At 43.4% G+C, this 22,058-nt stretch overlaps 1 protein-coding gene across 2 annotated transcripts in view; it reads left to right on the forward strand.

The window, feature by feature from the left end:
• Nucleotides 1–1,659: 1,659 nt before the first annotated feature.
• Nucleotides 1,660–22,058, forward strand: part of LOC136884277 (chymotrypsin-1) — a 54,637-nt gene continuing 34,238 nt past the window's right edge. For both annotated transcript variants that reach the window (XM_067156346.2, XM_068229879.1), the window contains exons 1-2: nucleotides 1,660–1,770; nucleotides 11,500–11,582. In XM_067156346.2, coding sequence (XP_067012447.2) covers nucleotides 1,731–1,770; nucleotides 11,500–11,582 — 123 coding nt within the window. In that variant the 5' untranslated portion in view covers nucleotides 1,660–1,730. The remainder of the gene's footprint in view (nucleotides 1,771–11,499; nucleotides 11,583–22,058) is intronic.

Consider the following 22,058-nt stretch of genomic DNA (forward strand, 5'->3'; position numbering starts at 1 on the left):
AGATGGCTGATGGCAGCTGTCAAAAAAGCACGTGGATTTGTTTCTAAACAAGAGCACTTAGAATTTTTCAAATTGTCGCCACCACATTTCAAAGGTAAGTAGCTAAAGAGTGCAGCACTGTGCTCTCTTGATTAAAGATGGCGGATGACAGCTAACGGAACTTTTCAAATTGCCCGCTACTACGTACTTAAGGTAGTAGCCATAAAGAGGGCAGCGCGATGTTCTGTTGATTAAAGATGGTGGATGACAGCTGACGAAATTGCTCGCTACTACGATAAAGATAGGAGCACGGTGCTCTGTTGATTAAAGATGACTGATGACAGCTGTCAAAAAAGCACGTGGATTTCTTTACCGATTCAAGTCTCGCGCTAGTAAGTTTAAGTCGGCACACTTTATCGTCGGATCAAGATGCATTGCAAGCTATTCGAGCTCAAAGCGCTACAGCAAAGCGGTGTAAATACATAATAATCAGTGTGTTACCCGCCACTCCTTCACTCTCCTCACAACACGACGGTTCACTCCAGGCTTCCATAATCTGTGTGCACCGGTTACTGTACTAATTGTTAATTTGTGTCTTCATTTCTTTAACTTTAGTGGAGTTTGTCCGTCTTTCTGCCACCCGTGAGTCACACACACATATTTTTCCTTCCTTTTCCGTTTTTACTTACATTAGTTTTCATCTTAATCTCCATGTTTCGTTTTTCTGAGTCAGGCTTTCATTGTTTTTATTTAATGTATCATATTCGTCCCGACCGTCTTTGTTCATTCCGATATCACAACACGCAGACCTACGTTCAAGCCGTCATTGTTAGAGAAGTCAAAGACTCCGCGAAACGTGAAGTATTTTACTTTTATTCCCGAAAGATATTCTTGTCCGGTACAAACGTCACTTTAATGTAACTGGTAACATCTCGCCTTCCTGTAATGATTATATTGTATTTGTTTTTTATGTACTGTGAGTTTAAACTTAATTCATTTTGAGTGCTACGGTTACCTCCGTAATGTAATGCTTGTGTTAATAATAATAATAATAATAATAATAATAATAATAATAATAATAATAATAATAATAGTAATAATAATAATAATAATAATAATAATAACAATTCAGCCTTTGATCCTCCTCACAGCCAAACACGTCGCCCGTAGTTGTCAAATCGAACGACATATTCCAGACCATTCTGGTCATACACCATTAAAATTACGCTTTCCATTTAACGTAACTGTTTAAAGAAAGGCACTCTGACAGAACATAAGGACTGACTGGACAGAGGTACTAAATGAAAATCTTGTGCTGTCATTGGTTCTTAGGAAGCAACTTATGCATCGAAGCTTAAAACAATTACGTGAAAGGTGTTTCTTGACGTGGTTATCATTTATTTGTCCCCGAAAAAATGTTGCGAGGATTAGTGACAAACATTTCAGTATCATAAAACCTCCAATCAGTGAAGATTAAGGCCAATAATTTCAATACACTCACTTGAAGATACGACAAAATTGCCTCAGTCCGATTAGTCATAACTGAACTAGCTTCATGAAGTTTATCTTTACAGCACTCGATGTAACGTCGAAATCGGGTAGGCAAGTACATAAATCAAGAGTTTACGAACTCGATAACGATTGAACCGTGCAGCACGCTCAGCTGTCCACGTACACAACAATAAATACATTACTGGAACGTCTTACGGTATATAAAGCGTAGGTTTCTGTCAAGAATCACCAGATCCATCATGAAGACCTTACTACTTCTGCTACTTCCAGCTGTACTGGGTAAGTAAGACAACGGGACAAGAACAGTACATTTTAAATTCAAGAAAGTTTTGTATTCGCACCCATTCGCTCATTAACTAATGTTTATAGATCAGATATTGAAAGATTCGTTCGGATCGAAAATTGGTAGAGAAGCCACTAAGAACTGCCGAACCATGATGACCTTAGTACAATCTTAAGTCGGGATCCTGAGAAGACATCGAGAGCATTCAGTTCCATGTAGGAAACTAACTACACCCAAATAGAAGAAGCAGATGAGAAGATCACCGGTATGAGTGATCTCCCTACACCTGATTATATTTCATCTAACTTACCATTGTTGTGAATCAAATCTCACAAAATATACCGTATTTTACAACGGGCTGTATTGTAACTGCATACATTTTCATTACAGAATGTTATGCCTTTCAGAGTTTAGCCAGCTATTCTCTGTAAATTTACTAAACGCTCCCAAAATCCTCTTAATACTTGTAACTAGCTCATTGGCGTCTCTTAGACCCTTACATTTTATCTAAAAATCATTAGAAAGTAAGTCTACCCGTCATCGTCTTGGTCTGCCTCTACTTCTCTTACTCTCCATGATCGAATTCAATTCCGGAAATAGTGAAAGGTACAGTCTATACATATATAAATTTAAAATGTTTTAGCTACAGTTGCATGCCCGCTTAAGGATGTGATGGTTTCACACCATTATTTTTCTTGTTTATTTTACGCCCACATTGGAGCACCGAAATCGATCTATATACAGTCAAGTCTTATGAATATTGGTTACAAGTTTGGTTGATGTCTCTTCTTTTGTTCCCAGAAATGTTTCATTCTCTCTGACCTGGCTGCCCGTTCTTCGTCAGTTATGTTGTACTGTTTGCGTCTTCAGTTTAAGTCTCACGTCGTTATTTCTCAGGATCCTCTTCTCTTCTCTGTTTTCAATTCGTTGAATTGTCAAGCCTAATTCATTTAAATCTTCTTGGACCTCTTTGAACCAGTGATTTTTAGCTTTACTTTTCCAAAAGTAGTTGAATAAATGTTTGAGTATCCCAGTCTCTGGTAGTCGTGATATGTGACAGAAAAATGCAGATCTTCTTTTCAGCATTGTATCTATTATAGACTCAGTCTCCTGGTGTACAACTTCATTAGGCAGTAATCGCCATTGTCCATCTACTTGGTGTTTTTTGTTTAGAATTGTTCTAATGATGCGTCTATCTATTATCTGTAATTTATCTGTAGTTGATTTCGTATTCAAAGTGAATAAGGTTCCACTAGCATAGGTTGCTTCAGGCTTAATAACGGAGTTGTAGTGTTTAAATTTTGCATTTATCGAGAGAGATTTCTTTTGTAGGTTGGCCAAGTAATGTATTGTGCTTGTTTTAATTTGGTAATTTAATTTTCAAATTATATTTTCTCTTTTAAGTTCCAAGTTATAATCTCTCCAATATATTTAAATTTATTAACAACCTTAATTTGTTTGTTATTAGTCAGTGTGATAGGTGATGTTTCCACTTTGAAGGATGGCATCATTTCCGTCTTTTCAAAGGAGATTTGTAATCCAATTTTTGCTGCTATTCGTTCTAATTCTTCAATTTGGAGTTTAGCCACTTCCACACTACTTGCAAGTAGCGCAAGGTCATCTGCAAATGCTAGACAAATGAGTTTGATATTTTTGCCAATCTTGATGTTTGGCTGATATTTCTTAGACCATTCTCGCATGACTTTCTTCAATGCACAGCTAAGCAGTACCGGTACTGGTGAGAGACCAACCCCCCTGTCGAAGTCCAGTCGGGATTTCAAATGGTTTAGACAACTCTCCTCGGAATTTAACTTTTGCTCTAGTGTTCTTCAGGGTAACACTAACGAGATTAATGAGTTTCTGTTGTAACCCAAATTATTTAATGATTTTAAGTAATGACTCATGATGAATACTGTCATATGCTTTCCTGAAGTCAAAAAAATTGATAACTAGCTTTTTGTTTCTCCTTCTTTTATGGTTCATAATCCACTTAAGACTAATGATTTGGTCAGGAGAACTCCTTCCAAGTTTCGAATCCAGAACATCCCTTGTTTGCAGCCTGCATTTTGCTGAAGCAGATTACTGTCCCGGACTAAGAGACAGTGTTGTTCCTTCCGTATTTAAAGATTATGCCAAATTCAAATCGACACTAGAAAAGTAGACAATAAAGAAACTTGAACTCGGAAAAAGACTGGAAAGAAGAGGAAGAGAGAAGAGAATTTTGATTATGAATCAGCTGTTTTCGATAACCATAAGTCAGCTGGCAGTCTATTGGAGTGCAGACAACCAACAATGTTTAGGAGCCAGCAAAGAAAAAACTGTTTGAGACTGAAATTGTGGCTGGACGATCAGAAAGTAAAGGAATTTATTTGAAAATTGAGAAAGCGAAGATGGATGAGTTCAGAAATCAATATTATGCTCATAAAAAGCAATAAGGGACACCAATGAAGAACTCATTCATACGGGACGAACAAGCTGGTCAGAAACCTACATAAAACAGTACGTTATCTGACTATTTGTAAACGCACGAAACCTTTTATCCAAGTTAGGAGCACATGGAGTCGTTATCTAGGAGACACATAGTGCCCAATACGAGTGACTGACCTCCTCAGAGAAAGGCTTAGTATAGAAAACGAGAGAATGAATGAGGGTGAAAAAATAGTGCTCCCTCATTATTGATGAAATAGACATAAAGCAGTTATTGTTATATATGATAAGAAGTTGGTCGTGAGGATAGTCTAGCGTTATGTCCATTTCCATAGAGAGCCAATAGTTTGTTATGCTTGTAGCATGTCAACCTCTTTCAAACTTACCCTTGCCTGTTTCTTTTTGAAGAGGCTGTCTGGTGTTGCAGTGTACAATGTGACACCGCCAGTCAAACAGGTTGAAACTATTGGTTTCGTAATGTTCAGATTGGTTACGTCACTGCCTTCGTGATGTACAAGCCGTACTGTAGCTCCGATGACGTCACGAAAAGAGGCGAACTGTTTCCTCCGTCCGACCCGTGGAATGCAAGGAAGTGATACGTCTGTACCTTGTAATTACGAAATATTCACTAATATTGTATTAATACAACAGGTGAGATCATTAACACCTGAAATCGTATCACGCGGTCGGAGCTGAAGGGGTTTACTCTTCAGTTTAACCAACAAATAATTAAAAAGTATTAATACAAATATGGAGACAACAAACGTATAATAATAATAATAATAATAATAATAATAATAATAATAATAATAATAATAATAATAATAATAATACTTTACCTCCATACCTATAGATGATCATAAATACAGTAGCTTCTTGTTTTCTTTTCTTGACACTTCTGGAATTATCCTTCAAACCCTTTATTCCACACAAACATTTGTATCAATTTTTTTGGAATAGCCCATATTTTCCCAAATATTAATACACTGAGTTACTTCCCACATTAACGGAAATTGCCGAGGAATAATTTCTTAATTATTACTTAAGTATTCATTACTTAATCGTTGCGTTGCATTGCTTCTAACATCTAAATATAATCTACCAGCAATATTTTAATTTTAAGATATTTAAATGTGTAAATCAAAATGCGAAAAATCATACAACAGAAAGTGAGGTTTTATAAATGGCATTTATTTCTACATGTTTAAACTGCGTTTTGCTTTTACTCGCATTAATTTTGGAGAGAAGAAGCAGAAATAACCACATATAGGATCAATTGGTTACTGTCCAGTTCCGTATCAACAATAAAACGCCCTGCTGTAAAGAAAGTCAAAGCAGAACTCGGGAAAATGAGTGAAACATACCCCTTTACTCTTCCTAACAGGTAGCCTACATTTCCGGTTGGGATTTTCGTTATTCATAAAGGCATCCTCTCCTCATATGAACAAAATGAAAACATTAGTGTATATTTACTAGAATAGTTGTATTTTTGCTGTAGTACACACACGTTCTTACCATTGTGGCACTTGCGAACTTTCACACACTGTGTTTAAATTCGCAACATATTATATTTCCACAAAAACGTGCTATACAATAACAATTAAATGAATAATTTCCAAAAGAAGTATTACGCCCTTGAATTTGTATTACTCACCACGTGAAGACACCATACCTAACCTAAATTATGAGGTTCCATTATCTAAATAACAGCTGTTTACATAAATCGTGATGTGATAAATTGGAAGAACAAACATGCAATAGGACTAAAGTTCTGACTTTCAACAGTGACAGTTATCCACCTCCCGGCTCCCAGGGGCCTCCTCCACCGCCACCGCACTGGGGGTCCCCCCAGGGGCATCCTCCACCGCCACCGCACTGGGGGGCCTCCCAGGGGACTCCTCCACCGCAGCAAGGGGCCTGTTCCAATGCTGCCAACTTAACCTTACTAGCGCGAAATTTGAATCAATAAACAAATCCACGTGCTTTTTGACAGCCACGTGCTGTTTGACAGACAACAACGTATCGCAAACCTCAGTGCTGCCATCTTGACGGCCCTAAACCTTTGTGGTGCCAACTTAACCTCACTAGCGCGAGATTTGAAACGGTAAACAAATCCACGTGCTTTTTTGACGGCCACGTGCTTTTTAACACACAACAACGCATCGCTAACCTCACTGCTGCCATCTTGACGGGCCTAAACCTCAATGCTATCAACTTAACCGAACTAGCGCGAGATTTGAATCAATAAACAAATCCACGTGCTTTTTGATAGCCACGTGCTTTTTGACAGACAACAACGTATCGCAAACCTCAGTGCTGCCATCTTGACGGACCTAAACATTTGTGGTGCCAACTTAACCTCACTAGCGCGAGATTTGAAACGGTAAACAAATCCACGTGCTTTTTTGACAGCTGTCATCCGCCATCTTTCATCAAGAGAGCACCGTGCTGCCCTATTTAGCTACATATCTTTGAATTGTGGTAGAGGATAATTTGAAAAATGCTTTTTGATAGCAGCCATCTTTAATCGACAGAGCACCGTGCTGCACTCTTTAGTTGAAATGTGATGGCAAGCAATTCCACGTGACGGCAGCCATCTTTAATCAAGAGAGTACAGTGCTGCACTCTTTAGTTGAAATGTGGTGGCGGCAATTTGAAAACTTCTACGTGCTCTTGTTTGGAAACAAAGCCACATGCTTTTTTGACAGCTACCATTCGCCGTCTTTAATCAAGGGAGCACCGTGCTGCACTCTTTAGTTGAAATGTGGTGGCGGCAATTTGAAATATTCCACGTGCTCTTGTTTGGAAACAATGCTACATACTTTTTTGACAACTACCATCCGCCATCTTTAATCAAGAGAGCACCGTGCTGCACTCTTTAGTTAAAATGTGGTGGCGGCAATTTGAAAACTTCTACGTGCTCTTGTTTGGAAACAAAGCCACATGCTTTTTGACAGCGACCATCCGCCATCTTTAATCAAGGGAGCACCGTGCTGCACTCTTTAGTTGAAATGTGGTGGCGGCAGTTTGAAAAATTCCACGTGCTCTTGTTTGGAAACAATGCTGCATGATTTTTTGACAACTACCATCCGCCATCTTTAATCAAGAGAGCACCGTGCTACACTCTTTATTTGAAATGTGGTGGAGGCAAATTGGAATTGCTTTACAAACTCGCGTGCTTGTTTGACAGCTGTCATCCACCATCTTTAATCAAGAGAGCACAGTGCTGCACTCTTTAGCTACATACCTTTGAAATGTGGTGGCGGCAATTTGAAAAATTCTATGCGCTCTTGTTTGGAAACAAACCCACGTGCTTTATTGATAGCTGTCATCCGCCATCTTTAATCAACAGAGCACCGTGCTGCCCTCTTTAGCTACATACCTTTAACATGTGGTGGCCGACAAATTCAAAAATTCTTTTTGACAGCAGCCATCTTTAATCCACAGAGCACCGAGCTGCTATCTTTATCGTAGTAGTGGGCGATTTCTACGTCACAGCTGTCATCCGCCATCTTGCATCGCAAACCTCAGTGCTGCACTCTTTAGCTATATACCATTGAAATATGGTTGCTGGATAATTAAAAAAAATTCTACAGCAATCATCTCTCGACGCTAATTGCACAAGATGGTGGCTGTACATGTCTCCTAAAGGGTGCTTACGCAAGATGGCTGCTATACATGGGTTCTTATGAGAGACTCTTGGGATGCTCTCGCAAGATTGCGGCTATACATGGCTCCTTATGAGACGCCCTAGGGGTGCTTGCTCAAGATGGCGACAGCTCTTATGAGACGGCTTATGGGTCCTTGCACAAGATGGCTTGAGACGCCCTAAGGATGCTTGCGCAAGATGGCAGACACAAGATGGCTGCTATACACGACTCCTTATGAGACGCCTTAAGGGTGCTTGCGCAAGATCGCTGCTGCTCTTATCAAGAAAGCTAGCTTAGAGGCTAACGGGCCGTGCTAGTTCGATTCATTAAATTTGGGGCTTAAATGCATAATGTTAAATATCTCGAAAACGGTGCGTCGTAGAGCAAAACGGACAAAATTTTTCGGCCTCATCCCTAGGTTCGCAGTATGAGGAACATGATACCATAGAAAACATAGTATAATGATTAGATCAAAGGTTCGGTTCCTACTTAGGCCCTTTGCCATTTGCTCTGTTTTAGCTTTATTGAAGCAAGTTTTTGTAACATGATCTGGTCGAGCTATGGTAGAGAGTATAACGTGCCGTGCTGGTTCGACTCATTAAATTTGGGGCTTAAATGCAAAATGTTAAATATCTTCAAAACGGTACGTCGTAGAGTAAAACGGACAAAACTTTTCTGCCAAATGCCCAGGTTCGCAGTATGAGGAACATGATAGCATAAGAAAAATATAGTCTAATGATGAGATCAACGGTTCGGTTCCTATTTAGGCCCTTTGGCAATGTCTCTGTTTTAGCTTGTATTGAAGCAAGTTTTTGTAACATGATCAGGTCTAGCTATGGTAGAGAGTATAACGTGCTATGCTGGTTCGATTCATCAAATTTGGGTCTTAAATGCAAAATGTTAAATATCTTCAAAACGGTACGTCGTAGAGTAAAACGGACAACATTTTTCTGCCTAATATATAGGTTCGCAGTATCAGGAATATGATAGCATAAGAAAAAAGTTTAATGATGAGATCAACGGTTCGGATCCTACTTAGGCCCTTTGGCATTAACGGCTATCTAATTCTACAAGATGGTGGCTGCTCTTATGAGACAGCTTAAGGGTGCTCCCACAAGATGGCTTGAGACGCCCTAGGGATGCTTGCGCAATATGACGGACACAGGATGGCGGCTATACATAGCTCCTTATGAGACGGCTTAAGAGCGTTTTTAGTAAAGACCGTAGGGAGGAAGAAATTAATGCCTGCCAGCGCGCGGGCCGGCCGACCGACCGCCATCCTGGTAGCGCTGAGATGTGAGTAGTGGTTCAATTGTATACTATAGTTCATTGTTCGCGCTTTCAGCCGGAGTGGAGAGGCGTGTAGTTATAGCAGAAGGTGATACACAGACATACGCTTCCGGTTATCACGGACTGAATATGGCTTCTCGTGACGGGGATGACAATGGCTTCCTACGCCATGGACTTTACATGGCTCCTAGACTTGCATTACCTTATAAGTCCGGTTCCATTGCTAAATGGTTAGCGTGCTGGCCTTTGTTCACAGGGGTCCCGGGTTCGATTCCCGGCAGGATTGTGAACTTTAACCATCATTGGTTAATTTCTCTGGCACGAGGACTGGGTGTATGTGTCATCTTCATCATCATTTCATCCTCATCATGACGCGCAGTTCGCCTAAGGGCGTCAAATCGAAAGACCTGCACCTGGCGAGCCGAACATGTCCTCGGACACTCCCGGCACTAAAAGCCATACCCCATTTCATTTTCACCTACCTCATATACGTAGCCTAGCGACAGTGAATCTAAACATATTATCCTAGTGACGGCCCGTGGATTGTCATATTCCAACACAGGATTCCCGGTGGTTTTTCGTTCATAACTCCCCAACGAAAGTCAACATGAAAAATCTGGCTTCGAGGTGCATTACCCCGTTCCATCCGTCTGTGTTGAAAATTTCAGACACACTTTATTTCACCATTTCTGCTCTTATTTCATCTATTCCTGCTGCTTTTTGACAATGGATTTTATTTACCATACTTTCCACTTTCTGAAGCGTAATTTCACCAACATCAATGTCCTCCTCCCCATGAGCTCGGTTGCTCGCGACGTAAACCGAAATATTTCCGAGAAGAGTTTCAAAATAAGCGTATTACTATTTATCCTAAACACTATTCATTTCCTTATTTCCCTTTCGTTCCAAGATTCTTTATTAGGGCCTACTCTAAAGAAAGGTCTTCCCGCCGCTTGGCCGGCCCTTGCCAAGTTGTTACCAAAGTTTTCTCATGATTTCTTGAATTCAACAATTATTTGTTTTGCTGTCTTTCTTTCATCTACGTACAGTTCCCTGTCTGAATCAGTCCTTGTTTGAAGCCATATCTGACACGTCTTCCTTTTGACTTTATCATGTCACCAAGATGTTAGCTTTTTCCCATCTTCCCACTCAGACTTTCCCGGGCATTCCTATTATTTTTCTATATACTCAATCTGCTTACTGTCTATATTTTGGAAATTTTCACTAATCATATCCATAAAATTCTGTCTAATTTTCTTGTTCTGGAGAATTTCCACACTTACTCGTCTGATGAGAAATTTCACTTTCTCTATCCTGGGCCTAGCGATATTAGCTCACTACAGATCACAAAGTGATCTGTTTCATCGAATACCCGAACATTCCTAGCGGATTTCCTTATTTCAATGTCGGATATGATATAAGTATAGTGTATTAAGAATCTGATGCCTCCCATGTGTAGCTTATGCTTGAAGAATGTATTCGTCACTGATTATCCCGTACTATCACAGAAGTCCTGTGAACGTTTCCCATTCATAATAGCTTCCATATCTTTCCTACATTTACATTCCGATAGCTTTCAGTTCTATTTCAAACTCGCGCATTAAAATCGCTCATTAGCACTAGCGTATCCTAGATGTTGACCCTGAGTACGATATCATTCAGAGCTTCATAAATCTTTGTCAGTTTCATCCTCTTTTCTACCCTCACATGGTGAGTAGACTAAGGCTGTTTCTTGTCCTAATTCCTCCAAGAGATATGTCCATCCTCATCGTACCTAACAGAAAATATGTTGCGTGCAATAGTATTCCCGATGAACAGTACTACCCCACACTCTGCGCTTCCCACTTAAACACTTTACAGTGTCCTACCTCTTCCTCGTTATTTCAACTTACCCTCCTCCTGTGGGTGGGGTCGGTAAATAACACCGACGGTATCCCCTGCCTGTCGTAAGAGGCGTCTAAAAGGGACCCAGTGCTCTGAACTTTGGAGCGTGGGTTGGTGACCACGGGGCTCTAACCGAGTCCTGGCATTGCTTCCACTTACTTGTGCCAGGCTCCTCACTTTCATCTATCCTATCCGACTTTCCCCGTACAACTCTTGTTCTTTTCCGACCCCGACGGTATTACGTATGGAGGCCTAGGAAGTCTTTAATTTTCACGCCTTTCGTGGCCCTTTGGCCGATACCATCATTTTTCGAAGTGTCGGATCCCTTCAACTTTTATCTCTGATTAGTGTTATGTAGAGGATGGTTGCCTAGTTGTACTTCCTCTTAAAACAATAATCACCACCACCACCACCACCACCAACTTAGCCGCACAGCTACCAGAACACTGTTATCCAACATATTTCTGTTCGCAGGTAACAATGCAGTAAAATGGTGTCGCGTGAATGAACGCATTCTTGGAGGGGAGCGCGCTGACAAAAGTGAATTTCCAGGACTGGTAAGTGGGATATGATCTTCAATCCGTAGTTGTATCATTGGTGGACGCCAAAGAGTTACATAGATTTTGTTGACTTAAGAACCAATTATGTATTTGTAACCACACATAAGTGGACAATAAGTATTGAATAGGTGGATTAATAAATACCTTCATTGGTCTTTAGGTCATAACAACTTATCTTCATGTAATAGATTTTGCTGGTGATTAAGCAAAGGCGGACACAAAAGAACCGGAACGTTTGCTTGCAGACAACACGCTGAAACACGAAATGTGTAATGAAGAACATTATAGGACTATATACTGAGCTTCTGTGGCCGGCCACTCACCGCTGGGTTCCCTGCTTCAAATCCCGGTCTCTCCATGTGATATTTGTGCTGGACAAAGCGGAGGCGGGACAGGTTTTTCACCTGGTACTCCGGGTTTTCCCTGTCATACATATTTCCAGCAACACTCTCCAATATCATTTAATTTCATCTGTCATTAATTAATCATTGCCCCAGAGGAGTGCGCGAGGCTTCGGCAGCCGGCACAATCCTGGGGCCGATGACCTTCGATGTTAGAACCCTTAAAGCAATAAGCATCATCATCAAGCAATTTCTATCCTCGCCGCTAGATGGGGTTTCCCCGGTCGAATGACTGGAAACAGTCTGTGGATTTTCATTTTCATATGTACTTTATCCTCCGATATTCCGTAAATCACTAACAGAGGAGATGTCAGGTGGTAACGTTGTATTCTCTTCCTTTCATCCTTTAGTCTAAGAGAAATCTAACCCCAACATCCATAGACCTTCAGAATTGCACTGCTAATGGCACCCTGTGGAGATACTCTGATATCTCTCATCGTTTGCTGTAACGGTCACAAGTCGAGATTGTTTAGATTACGCGTGGTTTGAGCAGAGAAAAATTAAAGCAGATAATTTCAAGGAGACATATGGGGACTACTCAGAATTGGAATAAGTAAAATCACCAAAGAAAATATCGGAAACAATCCCGGAGCAAAACTGAAAATCATAAGGAAGTAGTCAGCTAAACCATCCCATTATTTGAAGGGTCCTTGAAAAGGATCTTCCTAAAATAAATAAAACTCCTTGGAGATCGCAGTGACGAACTGGAAAAATATCAACATGTGGGGAATATTACACTTCCTGACTTGCCAGCTACAGTAAACACAACATTTGAATAGAACTGCCTGTTTATTCTGTACGGAACTTAACACTGTTGTTTCCTTCAATACCGTCCATAGATAACAATATGTAGAAAATCACTCGATGTATTGTTTTAATTACGCTGCCATGGAAATAAAAAAGGAGACGGGCAGCCTACACGCTTTCACCGGCGTTGCCTAGTGTGACGAGGTCCAGCTGCTGCCCTCTAGGCTCCTGTGGCGGAGGGTTGACGTAGTTTTGCCACACAAGCCCCCCATGGAGTCGAGGTAGTCACGGCTTAAAGTAGTCCGGGAACCTAACTCTTCGGCCGGAGCGGATTGTCGGTGCCAAGTTGCGGGAAGGTGAAGCATTTTTAGGTGCCGGTGGTGCTGCGGCTGTGTCATTGTGGAGAGTGTTCTCTGGGCTGATGTGATGATCCTGAGTGGTATTTAGTCCAGGTAAGGGTGTGTTGTCAGCCAGGGGGAAAGCAGGTTTTATGCCATCAATGCTGACGCGGACAGGCTTGCCTGTTATCTGCACAGTCAGTGTCCTATCACTTCGATCTAACACTCGATGTGGGCCAGTGTATGGTGGATGTAGTGCGTCACGGAGCGTGTCATCACCTAGGTATACATGAGTACAAGTATTCAGGCCCTGAAGATAAAGGTGGAATGTTGATCACGCCGTAATGCTGGCAAAGGACGCAATCGACTAATTCGTTGGCGGAGTCTGACTACGAAGCTTGAAGTATCCTCGAGGCGGTTGTCTGTCGTGGCACAGAGCGTTTCTCCTGGCAGTAGAATTGGTTCTCCGAAGACTAGCTCTGCCGAGGAAGCGCCAAGATCTTCTTTATGCGCACTTCGGATACCAAGCAAGACAATTGGTAAGACTTGCAGCCAAGACATATCAGGATGGCACATGTTGGCTGCCTTGAGTTGGCGGTGGAAACGTTCAACCATTCCATTGGCACAAGGATGCCAGCTGGTTGTTCGGGAGCGTGAGGTTCCGATGAGAATCCCCAGGATTCGGAGCAACTGAGATTCGAACTGTCTGCCTTAGTCGGTCGTGATAGGGTGTGGTGATCCAAAGCGAGAGATCAGCATGCTACTAAATCTTCAGCGACGTCTTCGGCTGTGATGCGTTCCAGTGGCCAGACTTCTGGTCAGCGGGTGAATCGATCCGCTGCTGTCAGACAGTATGGGTAATTTCCAGCAGGAGGGAGTGAGCCGATGATATCCAGATGGACGTGCTGGAAGCGAGCAGACGTTGGGGTAAAGTTGCCAATTTGAGCGTTGACATGCCTGGCAGGTTCGTACCAATGTACGGCAGACTTTTTACATGTGGGGCCATACGAATCGTTCTGATGCTAAACGGGCGGTCGCTCTGGCACCAGGATGACTTAGACCGTGAATAGAGTCAAAAGCTTGCAGTGATAAACGGTCTGGGTCGATGCGATGAAGTGTCGCAGAACAAAGTAATGTTGGTTCCTGGTATCCGGACTTGCTGCAACCGAAGTGCTGAGCCGCGGTTCAACAGATCAAGGAGTTCTGCATCCCCTTCCTGTGATCGTGCCAAAGCGCAGAAGTACAAGGTCCTACTGGCAATTCCGTTGATGCGAGACAGTGCATCTGCGACTACGTTGGAGGAGCCTTCAATGTGCTGAATGTCCATTGTGAACTGAGCGATGAACGATAACTGGTTCAGCTGCACAGGTGGAAGCTTGTCGCGACGTTGCTGGAAGGCGTAAGTCAGGGACTTGTGGTCTGTATAGATTGTAAACTGCTGGGCTTCTAAAATGTATCTGAAGTACTGCACTGCTTCCTAAACTGCAAGCAACTCTCGGCAGTAGGCTGGCCATTTGGCTTGTATCGGAGACAGCTTCCTAGAGAAGAAGGCTAGAGGCTGCCAGGCTAGCTCCAATTACGCTGTTAGATGCATCTATGAACAATCCCAATGCTGCGTGTGGATCAGCATGCGTTAAGAGCGTAGCTCGAGCGAGGCTATCTTTACAGGCGGCAAAGATGCGTTCCATTTCAGGTGTCCAGTAGTAGTATAAATCAGGGGTTCTGCAGCCGTCACCGCCGCAGGTCCTCCGCAGAGGGCTCCGCCGCATTGATTTAAGGCAAGCTTATTGCTATGCTGGTTAAGAGAGCGAGCCTGACTTCACATCCGCCATCTTGAAAGGGCTTAACCTAACTTTTGACGCGCAAAAGAGCAATCCTAACCTCATGGAGTGCCTAACCTCAGATTTACAGCAGAATGCCCTTCCTGACGCCTAAGAGTGGGAGCCTAACCTCACATCTGCTATCTTGGAGGGGCTTAACCTAATTGTTGACGCATAAGAGAGCAAGCCTAACTTCATGGAGGGGCCTAACCTCTGTTTTACAGCCGGATGCCCTTCCTGATGGCAAAGAGTGCGAGCCTAACCTCACATCCGCTATCATGGAGAGGCTTAACCTTACTTCTTAAACACAAGACAGCAAGCCTAACCTCATGGAGGAGCCTAACCTCAGTTTCACAGCCGGATAAACTTCCTGCCGCAAAAGAGTGTGAGCCTAACCTCACACCCGCTACCTTGGAGGGGCTTAACCTTACGCTTACGCACAAGACAGGAAGCCTAACCTCATGGAGGCGCCCAACCTCAGATTTACGACCGGATGCCCTACCTGACGCCTAAGAGAGCGTGTTTAACCTTCCATCCGCCATCTTGGATGGTCTTAACTTAACTTTTTACACCCAAGACTGCAGCCTAACCTCATGGAAGAGCCTACGTGTAGCCGCGATTTTGCACTTGCCCAGTTTCTAAGAGTTAGCCTCATAAGAGCCGGTGTATAGCCGCCAACTTGCACAGTAGCCTCTAAGCTAGCCATCTCCATATAGGCCTGTGTATATCTTCCATCTTACACAAGCCTCTATAGCTCCAAAGGAGTCCATGTATAGTCGCCGTCTTGTGCAATCATCTTTGGCCGTCTCATAAGAGCCCATGTATACCCGCCATCTTGTAGAATTAGGTATTCGTCATCTTGCGCAAGCGGCCCTACGGCGTCTATTAAGAGCCTATGTATAGCCACCATCTTGCGCAAGCACCCCTAGGCCGTTTTATAAGAAGCCGTTTATAGTCGCCTTCTTGTAGTATTAGATAGCCACCATTTTTTGCAAGCGTCCCTAGGGCGTCTCCTAAAAGCCTATGTATAGCAGCCATCTTGCGCAAGCGTCCTTAGGCCGTCTCCTAAGAGCAGCAGCCATCTTGCGCAAGCGCCCTTAAGGTGTCTCATAAGGTGCTGTGTATAGCCGCCATCTTGTTCAGTTGGCGCCGAGAAGGGCAACCGGGAGTACAATTGAGGTATGACTCTTCCATGATGTAAGGCTCACTGTTTTGCGTGTAAAAAGTTGTGTTAAGCCCCTCCAAGAGAGCGTCTGAAAAGTTAAGCTCACTCTCTTAGGTGTCAGGAAGGGTATCCGGCCGTAAAACTCAGGTTAAGCTCCCCATGAGGTTAGGCTTGCTGTCTTTCGCGTAAAAAGTTAGGTTATGCCCCTCCAAGATGGCGGATAAAAGGTTAAGCTCGATCTCTCAGGCACCAGGAAATGCATTCGGCCCTAAAACTAAGGTTAGGCACCTCCACGAGGTTAGGCTTGCCATCTTGTGCGTAAAAAGTAAGATTAAGCTCCTCCAAGTTAGTGGGTGTGATGTTAGGCTTACACTCTTAGGCGTCAGGAAAGGCACCCGGCTGTAAAACTGAGGTTAGGACCCTGCTTGAGGTTAGGCTTGGTCTCTTACGCGTCAAAAGTTAGGTTAAGTTCCTCCAAGATGGCGGATGAAATGTTAAGCTCAATCTCTTAGGCGTCAAGAAGGGCATCCGGCCGTAAAATTGAGTTTAGGCTTGCTGTCCTGTGCATATAAGTTAAGATTAAGCCCCTCCAAGATAGTGGGTGTGAGGTTAGGCTGTCACTCTTAGGCGCAGGAAGTGCATCCGGCTGTAAAACTGAACTTTGGTCCTTCCATAAGGTTAAGCTTGCTTTCTTGTGCGTGAAAAGTAAGAATAAGCCCCACCAAGATGGTGGATGTAAAGTTAAGCTCGCTCTCTTAGGCGTCAGGAAGGGCATCCGGCTGTAAAACTCAGCTTAGTCCCCTCTATGAGGTTAGGCTTGCTCTCTTACGCGTCATAAGTTAGGGTAAGCCCTTAAGCCCCTCCAAGATGGCGGATGTGATGTTAGGCTCTCTCTTTTAACTAGCATAGGAATAAGCTTGCCTAAGTTCAATGCGGCGGAGGCCTCTGCGGAGGACCTGCGGCAGTGGCGGCTGAAGAACCCCTGACTTATACTACTTCCAGTGTACCTGTTTAGAGCCGCGTAAATTGGATACAGCTGCGTGGAGTGGTGGCAAGTACTGGAATGCAGTAGGAAGGAAACGGCGATAGAAATTGATAATTCGCAGGAAACGTCTGAGATCTCGTGCAGTTTTCGGGAGAGCAAAATTCTGCAGAGCTGTGATGCGCTCCGGCTGGGTCGTGCTCCTGCAGCGGAGACTTCGTATCCGATGAAGGTGACTCTTGGAGATGCTAAGACACTCCTGGTAGCGTTAATCAGTATGCCATACTCACAGAGGCGGTGGAAGAGATCTCGCAGGTGGCGCCTGTATTCTTCGGGATTCTTAGAGAAGACCAAGATGTCGTCGACGTACGCGAAATCCAGAGCTGATAATACTTCGTCTATGAATCTTTGAAAGGTTTGACCAGCATTGCGTAGTCCGAAGGTCATTAAAGGAAACCCAAAGCGTTATGATTGCGGTCTTCGGAATGTCACTTGGGTTCACAGGAATCTAAGTGTAGGCCTTCACTAGGTCGATAATCTCCACAGGGCCGCCAACCTTCGTCCTCCTTCGGTACCAAACGGAGCGGTGGCAAGCAAGGACCCTCAGAGCGTCGTGCTGTACCTTGCAGAAGAATGGCATCAAACTCCTTCTTAGCGATATGGAGACGATCGGGGGCGAGACGACGAGCACGGCAGGAGACAGGTGGTCCTGGTGTGGTGCGGATGGCGTACTTCTCGTGGGGCTCCAGATAGACGAGTGAGGTCGGGAAATTACTTTAAAATTTTATGAAACCTAGTCGGTACATTGAGAGCCTTTACACTGGGCTGTAGAGAGTTAGCAGTGTGGTCGTTTACTGATAAGCCTGTGATGCCGTCGACCAAGCGTTTGTTACGACAGTCTGGCAGAAGATGGTAATAGGCGAGGAAGTCTGATCCTATGATGGGAAATGCGACGGCAGCAACAACAGATTTCCATGAAATTTCTCGTCGGAGTCCGAGGTTCAGTTTCATGGGCAGAGTCCCGTATGTATGGATTGTGGAACTATTGGCAGCTACGAGTTCATAACTGGTCTGATGGCGACGCCCCTTCAGGAATTTATGCGGGAAGCAACGCAAATCCGACCCAGTGCTGATCAGAAATTGATGTTTACTGCTCTTCTTCGTGATAAAGAGGCGGTTTCCATGTGTTGGGCAACCATTTACCACCGTCACTAATTGCCGTTGGTGTTTGACGGGAAGCTGCAAGGTGATTCGAATTTCTGTGCCTTTTCGCGGAAGCGGCGAAAGTACAAGCAGACACGTTGTGCACCGGCTGTTGATGAGACCTGCGGCTGTTGCTAGGACGGCTTGGCCGATCACGGGAATGAGAGTCGAGTGCGTGCGCGGAAGGAAGTTTGCAGTGCTGCCGTCTGGTGTGAGAGTTCATCTATCCTCTTCGAGAGCTGGCTCACCTCACTAACTGGTGGTGTACTTACGGCGTGAACAGTGGCGGGAGAATTTTGTCAGCCAGGACGGCAACCTTATCTAGCGGCATCTCACTCTGTGTTTGTATAATGGCCTGTACTTGTGATGGCAGGCGCTGTTTCCATAACTGCATTAAGAGGTTATATTGTACTTGTCTGCTGCCCGCGAGCGACTTAAGGTGTCGTCAGAACTGGGATGGCTTTCGGTCACCGAGCTCTTCCTCCATGAGCTGTTCACGAACGCGTTGCTCTTCCGATAGGGAAAGACGACGAATGAGTTCGGTACGCAGATACGAGTATGTATTTTGAGCCGGAGGGTTGGTAATAATATTTTCAACTTCCGCGGCATAGCGACTGTCCAGCTGGGAAACAATGTACGCGTATTTTGTTGCGTATTGCGTGATACCGGATGCATTGAATAGCGCTTCTGTCTGAGCGAACCATAGCGCCGGCTTGTCTGGCCAGAATACAGGTAACTTAACTCCAACGCGATTCCCTTCAGTACTAACCTCTGAGGGTGGTGATTGCGGCGTTTGCTGTTGAAGTTCCTGTTGTAGGAGGCGATTGTGCTCTCGTAATTGGTGTAGGTGCTGTTGTAATTGCTCCATAGCGACGGCGGTAACTAGCGTGTGAATAACACCGACTTTATGTAGAAAACAGTATCACTGTATCAAATGTGGGGAACATTACGCTTCCTGACTTGCCAGCTACAGTAAACACAACATTTGAATAGAACTGCCCGTTTATTCTGTACGGAACTCTTGTTGTTTCCTACAATACCGTCCATAGATAACAATATGTAGAAAGGCACTCGATGTATTTGTTTACTATATCTTGTTTTGATTATGCTGCCATGGAAATCATAAAGGAGATGGGCAGTCTACAAGCTTTCACTGGCGCTGCCTAGTGTGACGAGGTCCAGCTGCTGCGCTCTAGGTTCCTGTGGCGGAGGGATGACGTAGTTTCGCCACAAACATATCATGTGGTTAATTAATATGAGGGTGAAGATTCGCTAGAGCACGAACAGAATAAACAAGTACTAAGCAAATAAATGATGAGGAACTATAAAGAGAAATAGTATTCGAAACGTACTTCCAACCTATTAGGTCGTCTTTAGTACTTGTTGAAGAGATGTTAAGTACAGAACTAAAATGGCCAACCAGACACCAGTGGGATCCGAATCCACAACCTCCCGATTTCGCGTGATGACAGTTGTGCCAGAACTGAGGCTTACATCATTTCCAACAGAACAACGATGGCCTACCGTAGCTCAATTGGTAGAGCGACCGACGCGAAATGGGGAAGTTATGGGTTCGGATCCCACTTGTGTCTGGTTGGCCATTTTTGATCTGTACTTAACATCACTTCAACACCTACTAAATGTACGTAACACGACCTAATAGGTTGAAAGTCGGTTTCTATTACAATGTGGTCTTGAAAATTCAATATTCACAGAAATAGTATTATACAGCAGATGGAAAGACGGGGAACCAGTTTACAGAATGCAATCATGTATGATGGAAAATCTTCGATAAATTTCGGAGTTACTCGAAATCATTAAAAAAAGTCCAGGTAAACAACTGATAAGGAATCTGACACCTGAGCAACAGTACCACATTCAGATCTATTATGATTGATTGATTGATTGATTGATTGATTGATTGATTGATTGATTGATTGATTGATTGATTGATTGATTGATTGATTGATTGATTGATTGATTGATTGATTGATTGATTGATTGGCTGGCATCAACAAATGTTCTGTTTTAGACCTTCTGAAATACCGTCACGCAGCTCAGCGGGACTGTGTGAAATGAGAAACTATTTGCAGGCATCCGTACGAGGCATCTTAAATGTCTGTACTGTGAAATTGGTGGGCGGCCCCGCTTCAGAGGATCTGCACTACAGAAGCTGATGCCACGCGGTATACAAAGACTAGGATTGAATACATCATCAAGGGTAATGTTGGAAAAAATTCAACTTCTTTGAAAACGTTTAAGAAAGTTGCAGATAGGGACAGATCATTGATGACTGATGATTGGGAAACTGCATGGGAACTCCAATTAGCAGAGTATTGTGAAAATAATGTGAGTTAGCAGATAAAGTACTTTTATATACCTTCATGGCCTAAGTGTTCACACATATAGGTGAAGAGCTCGGAGTCTATATCTACAGATTCTTCAATGAAGTTCCCTCCTACGACACAAACAACGAATTTAGAGCGTTCTGGCCAAGGCGCGGGACAATTCAAAGCAAACAACGTTAAAACGAAACTTCCATCCTTGACGCAGCGAATGCGATATATCCAAGGTCACGAATTGTGTTTCGCGAGTTTGCGTATGGAACTTCTGGAAGAAGTTTATTTTATATTCCAGTAATGATTATCTTCTATCATGACTTGACTTACGGCATGTGTTTGTTTCCTCTACATATCGTGACCGTTCACAACGTATGTCATGATACTCAGGAGATGTATTATGCCGTTTTCCGCGTCATTTTACGTTAAAAATTGTCCAAGTTAGGATTCTTTCACCCGTTCCGGGACACGAATGACAGTACGCTGACTCGCGCGACCCAACTCTAGTTGTTAGTAATTAGCAGCGGGGCATTGCAGGAGCGCTGGTACTTGAAGTTTTCTCACTCCAACCGCGAGCGAGATGAAAAGAGACGCATTATCACGTGACTGAGAATCTAAGTCACTTGCAGAGCTCATGGAGGATATCCAATGTAAGAATTAACATTATACCGTATTTCCCTCATCCATTCACCACTGCCAACTCGCCGAGTTCAATTGTTTTTCACAAGACAATTAATACAAATCCAACAGTACTCAACGGATAGTCACGTGCAAACATTCATTTGAATCAAAGAATTTTACAAATAATTATGAAGCTGAGAAGTGCTCTACATAACCGAAAGAACGGTAATTACGCCGTAACAAGAGTGCGCATTACTGATTACCAGATGTTGGGTCTTGACCATGGTAACGAGCTCAAGGATTCCACTAGCACTCGTCACCATCCATCGACAGAGACCAAAAGACGCTTGTAAGATTGCTCGTGAATCCACGAAGCTATTTTAATAAGATTCACTCAGTGAAAATGGGAGTACAGCAGCTACAACTTGATACCCCGTTCGTTACTGTACGTTACGTATTACCGGAGTGCGTTTTGAGAAAGAGGCGTGTTTTTCTCCCTCTGCCGGCTTCAGGGTATCTTGCCTATATCTTACGGAGCTGCGAAACAGACACCACCAGTTCATTTTCAGTTCGTCATCAGTTCGTTACCAGTTCGTCGTGACTTGTGCGTGATTTCTTTGTGAAGGAACCATTCTGAAGTGCGAACAGTACACTACAGTGTAAGTGGAAGTAACCACGATCTGATTAAGCTATTTATGTTTACAGTGTAGGACACAGTGTGCCGCTAACAAATTTAGTAGAAACAGTACGAAACCGTGATGACCGTTGTCCGTGTGACGAGGAGGTCGTGCATCGAGCCTCATACATGGATAAAGTAGTACGGTTCAATTAACATAAATAGGCAAGTATTTAGCTAA

Source organism: Anabrus simplex, chromosome 12 (assembly GCF_040414725.1).
Source record: "Anabrus simplex isolate iqAnaSimp1 chromosome 12, ASM4041472v1, whole genome shotgun sequence".
NCBI lineage: Eukaryota > Metazoa > Arthropoda > Insecta > Orthoptera > Tettigoniidae > Anabrus > Anabrus simplex.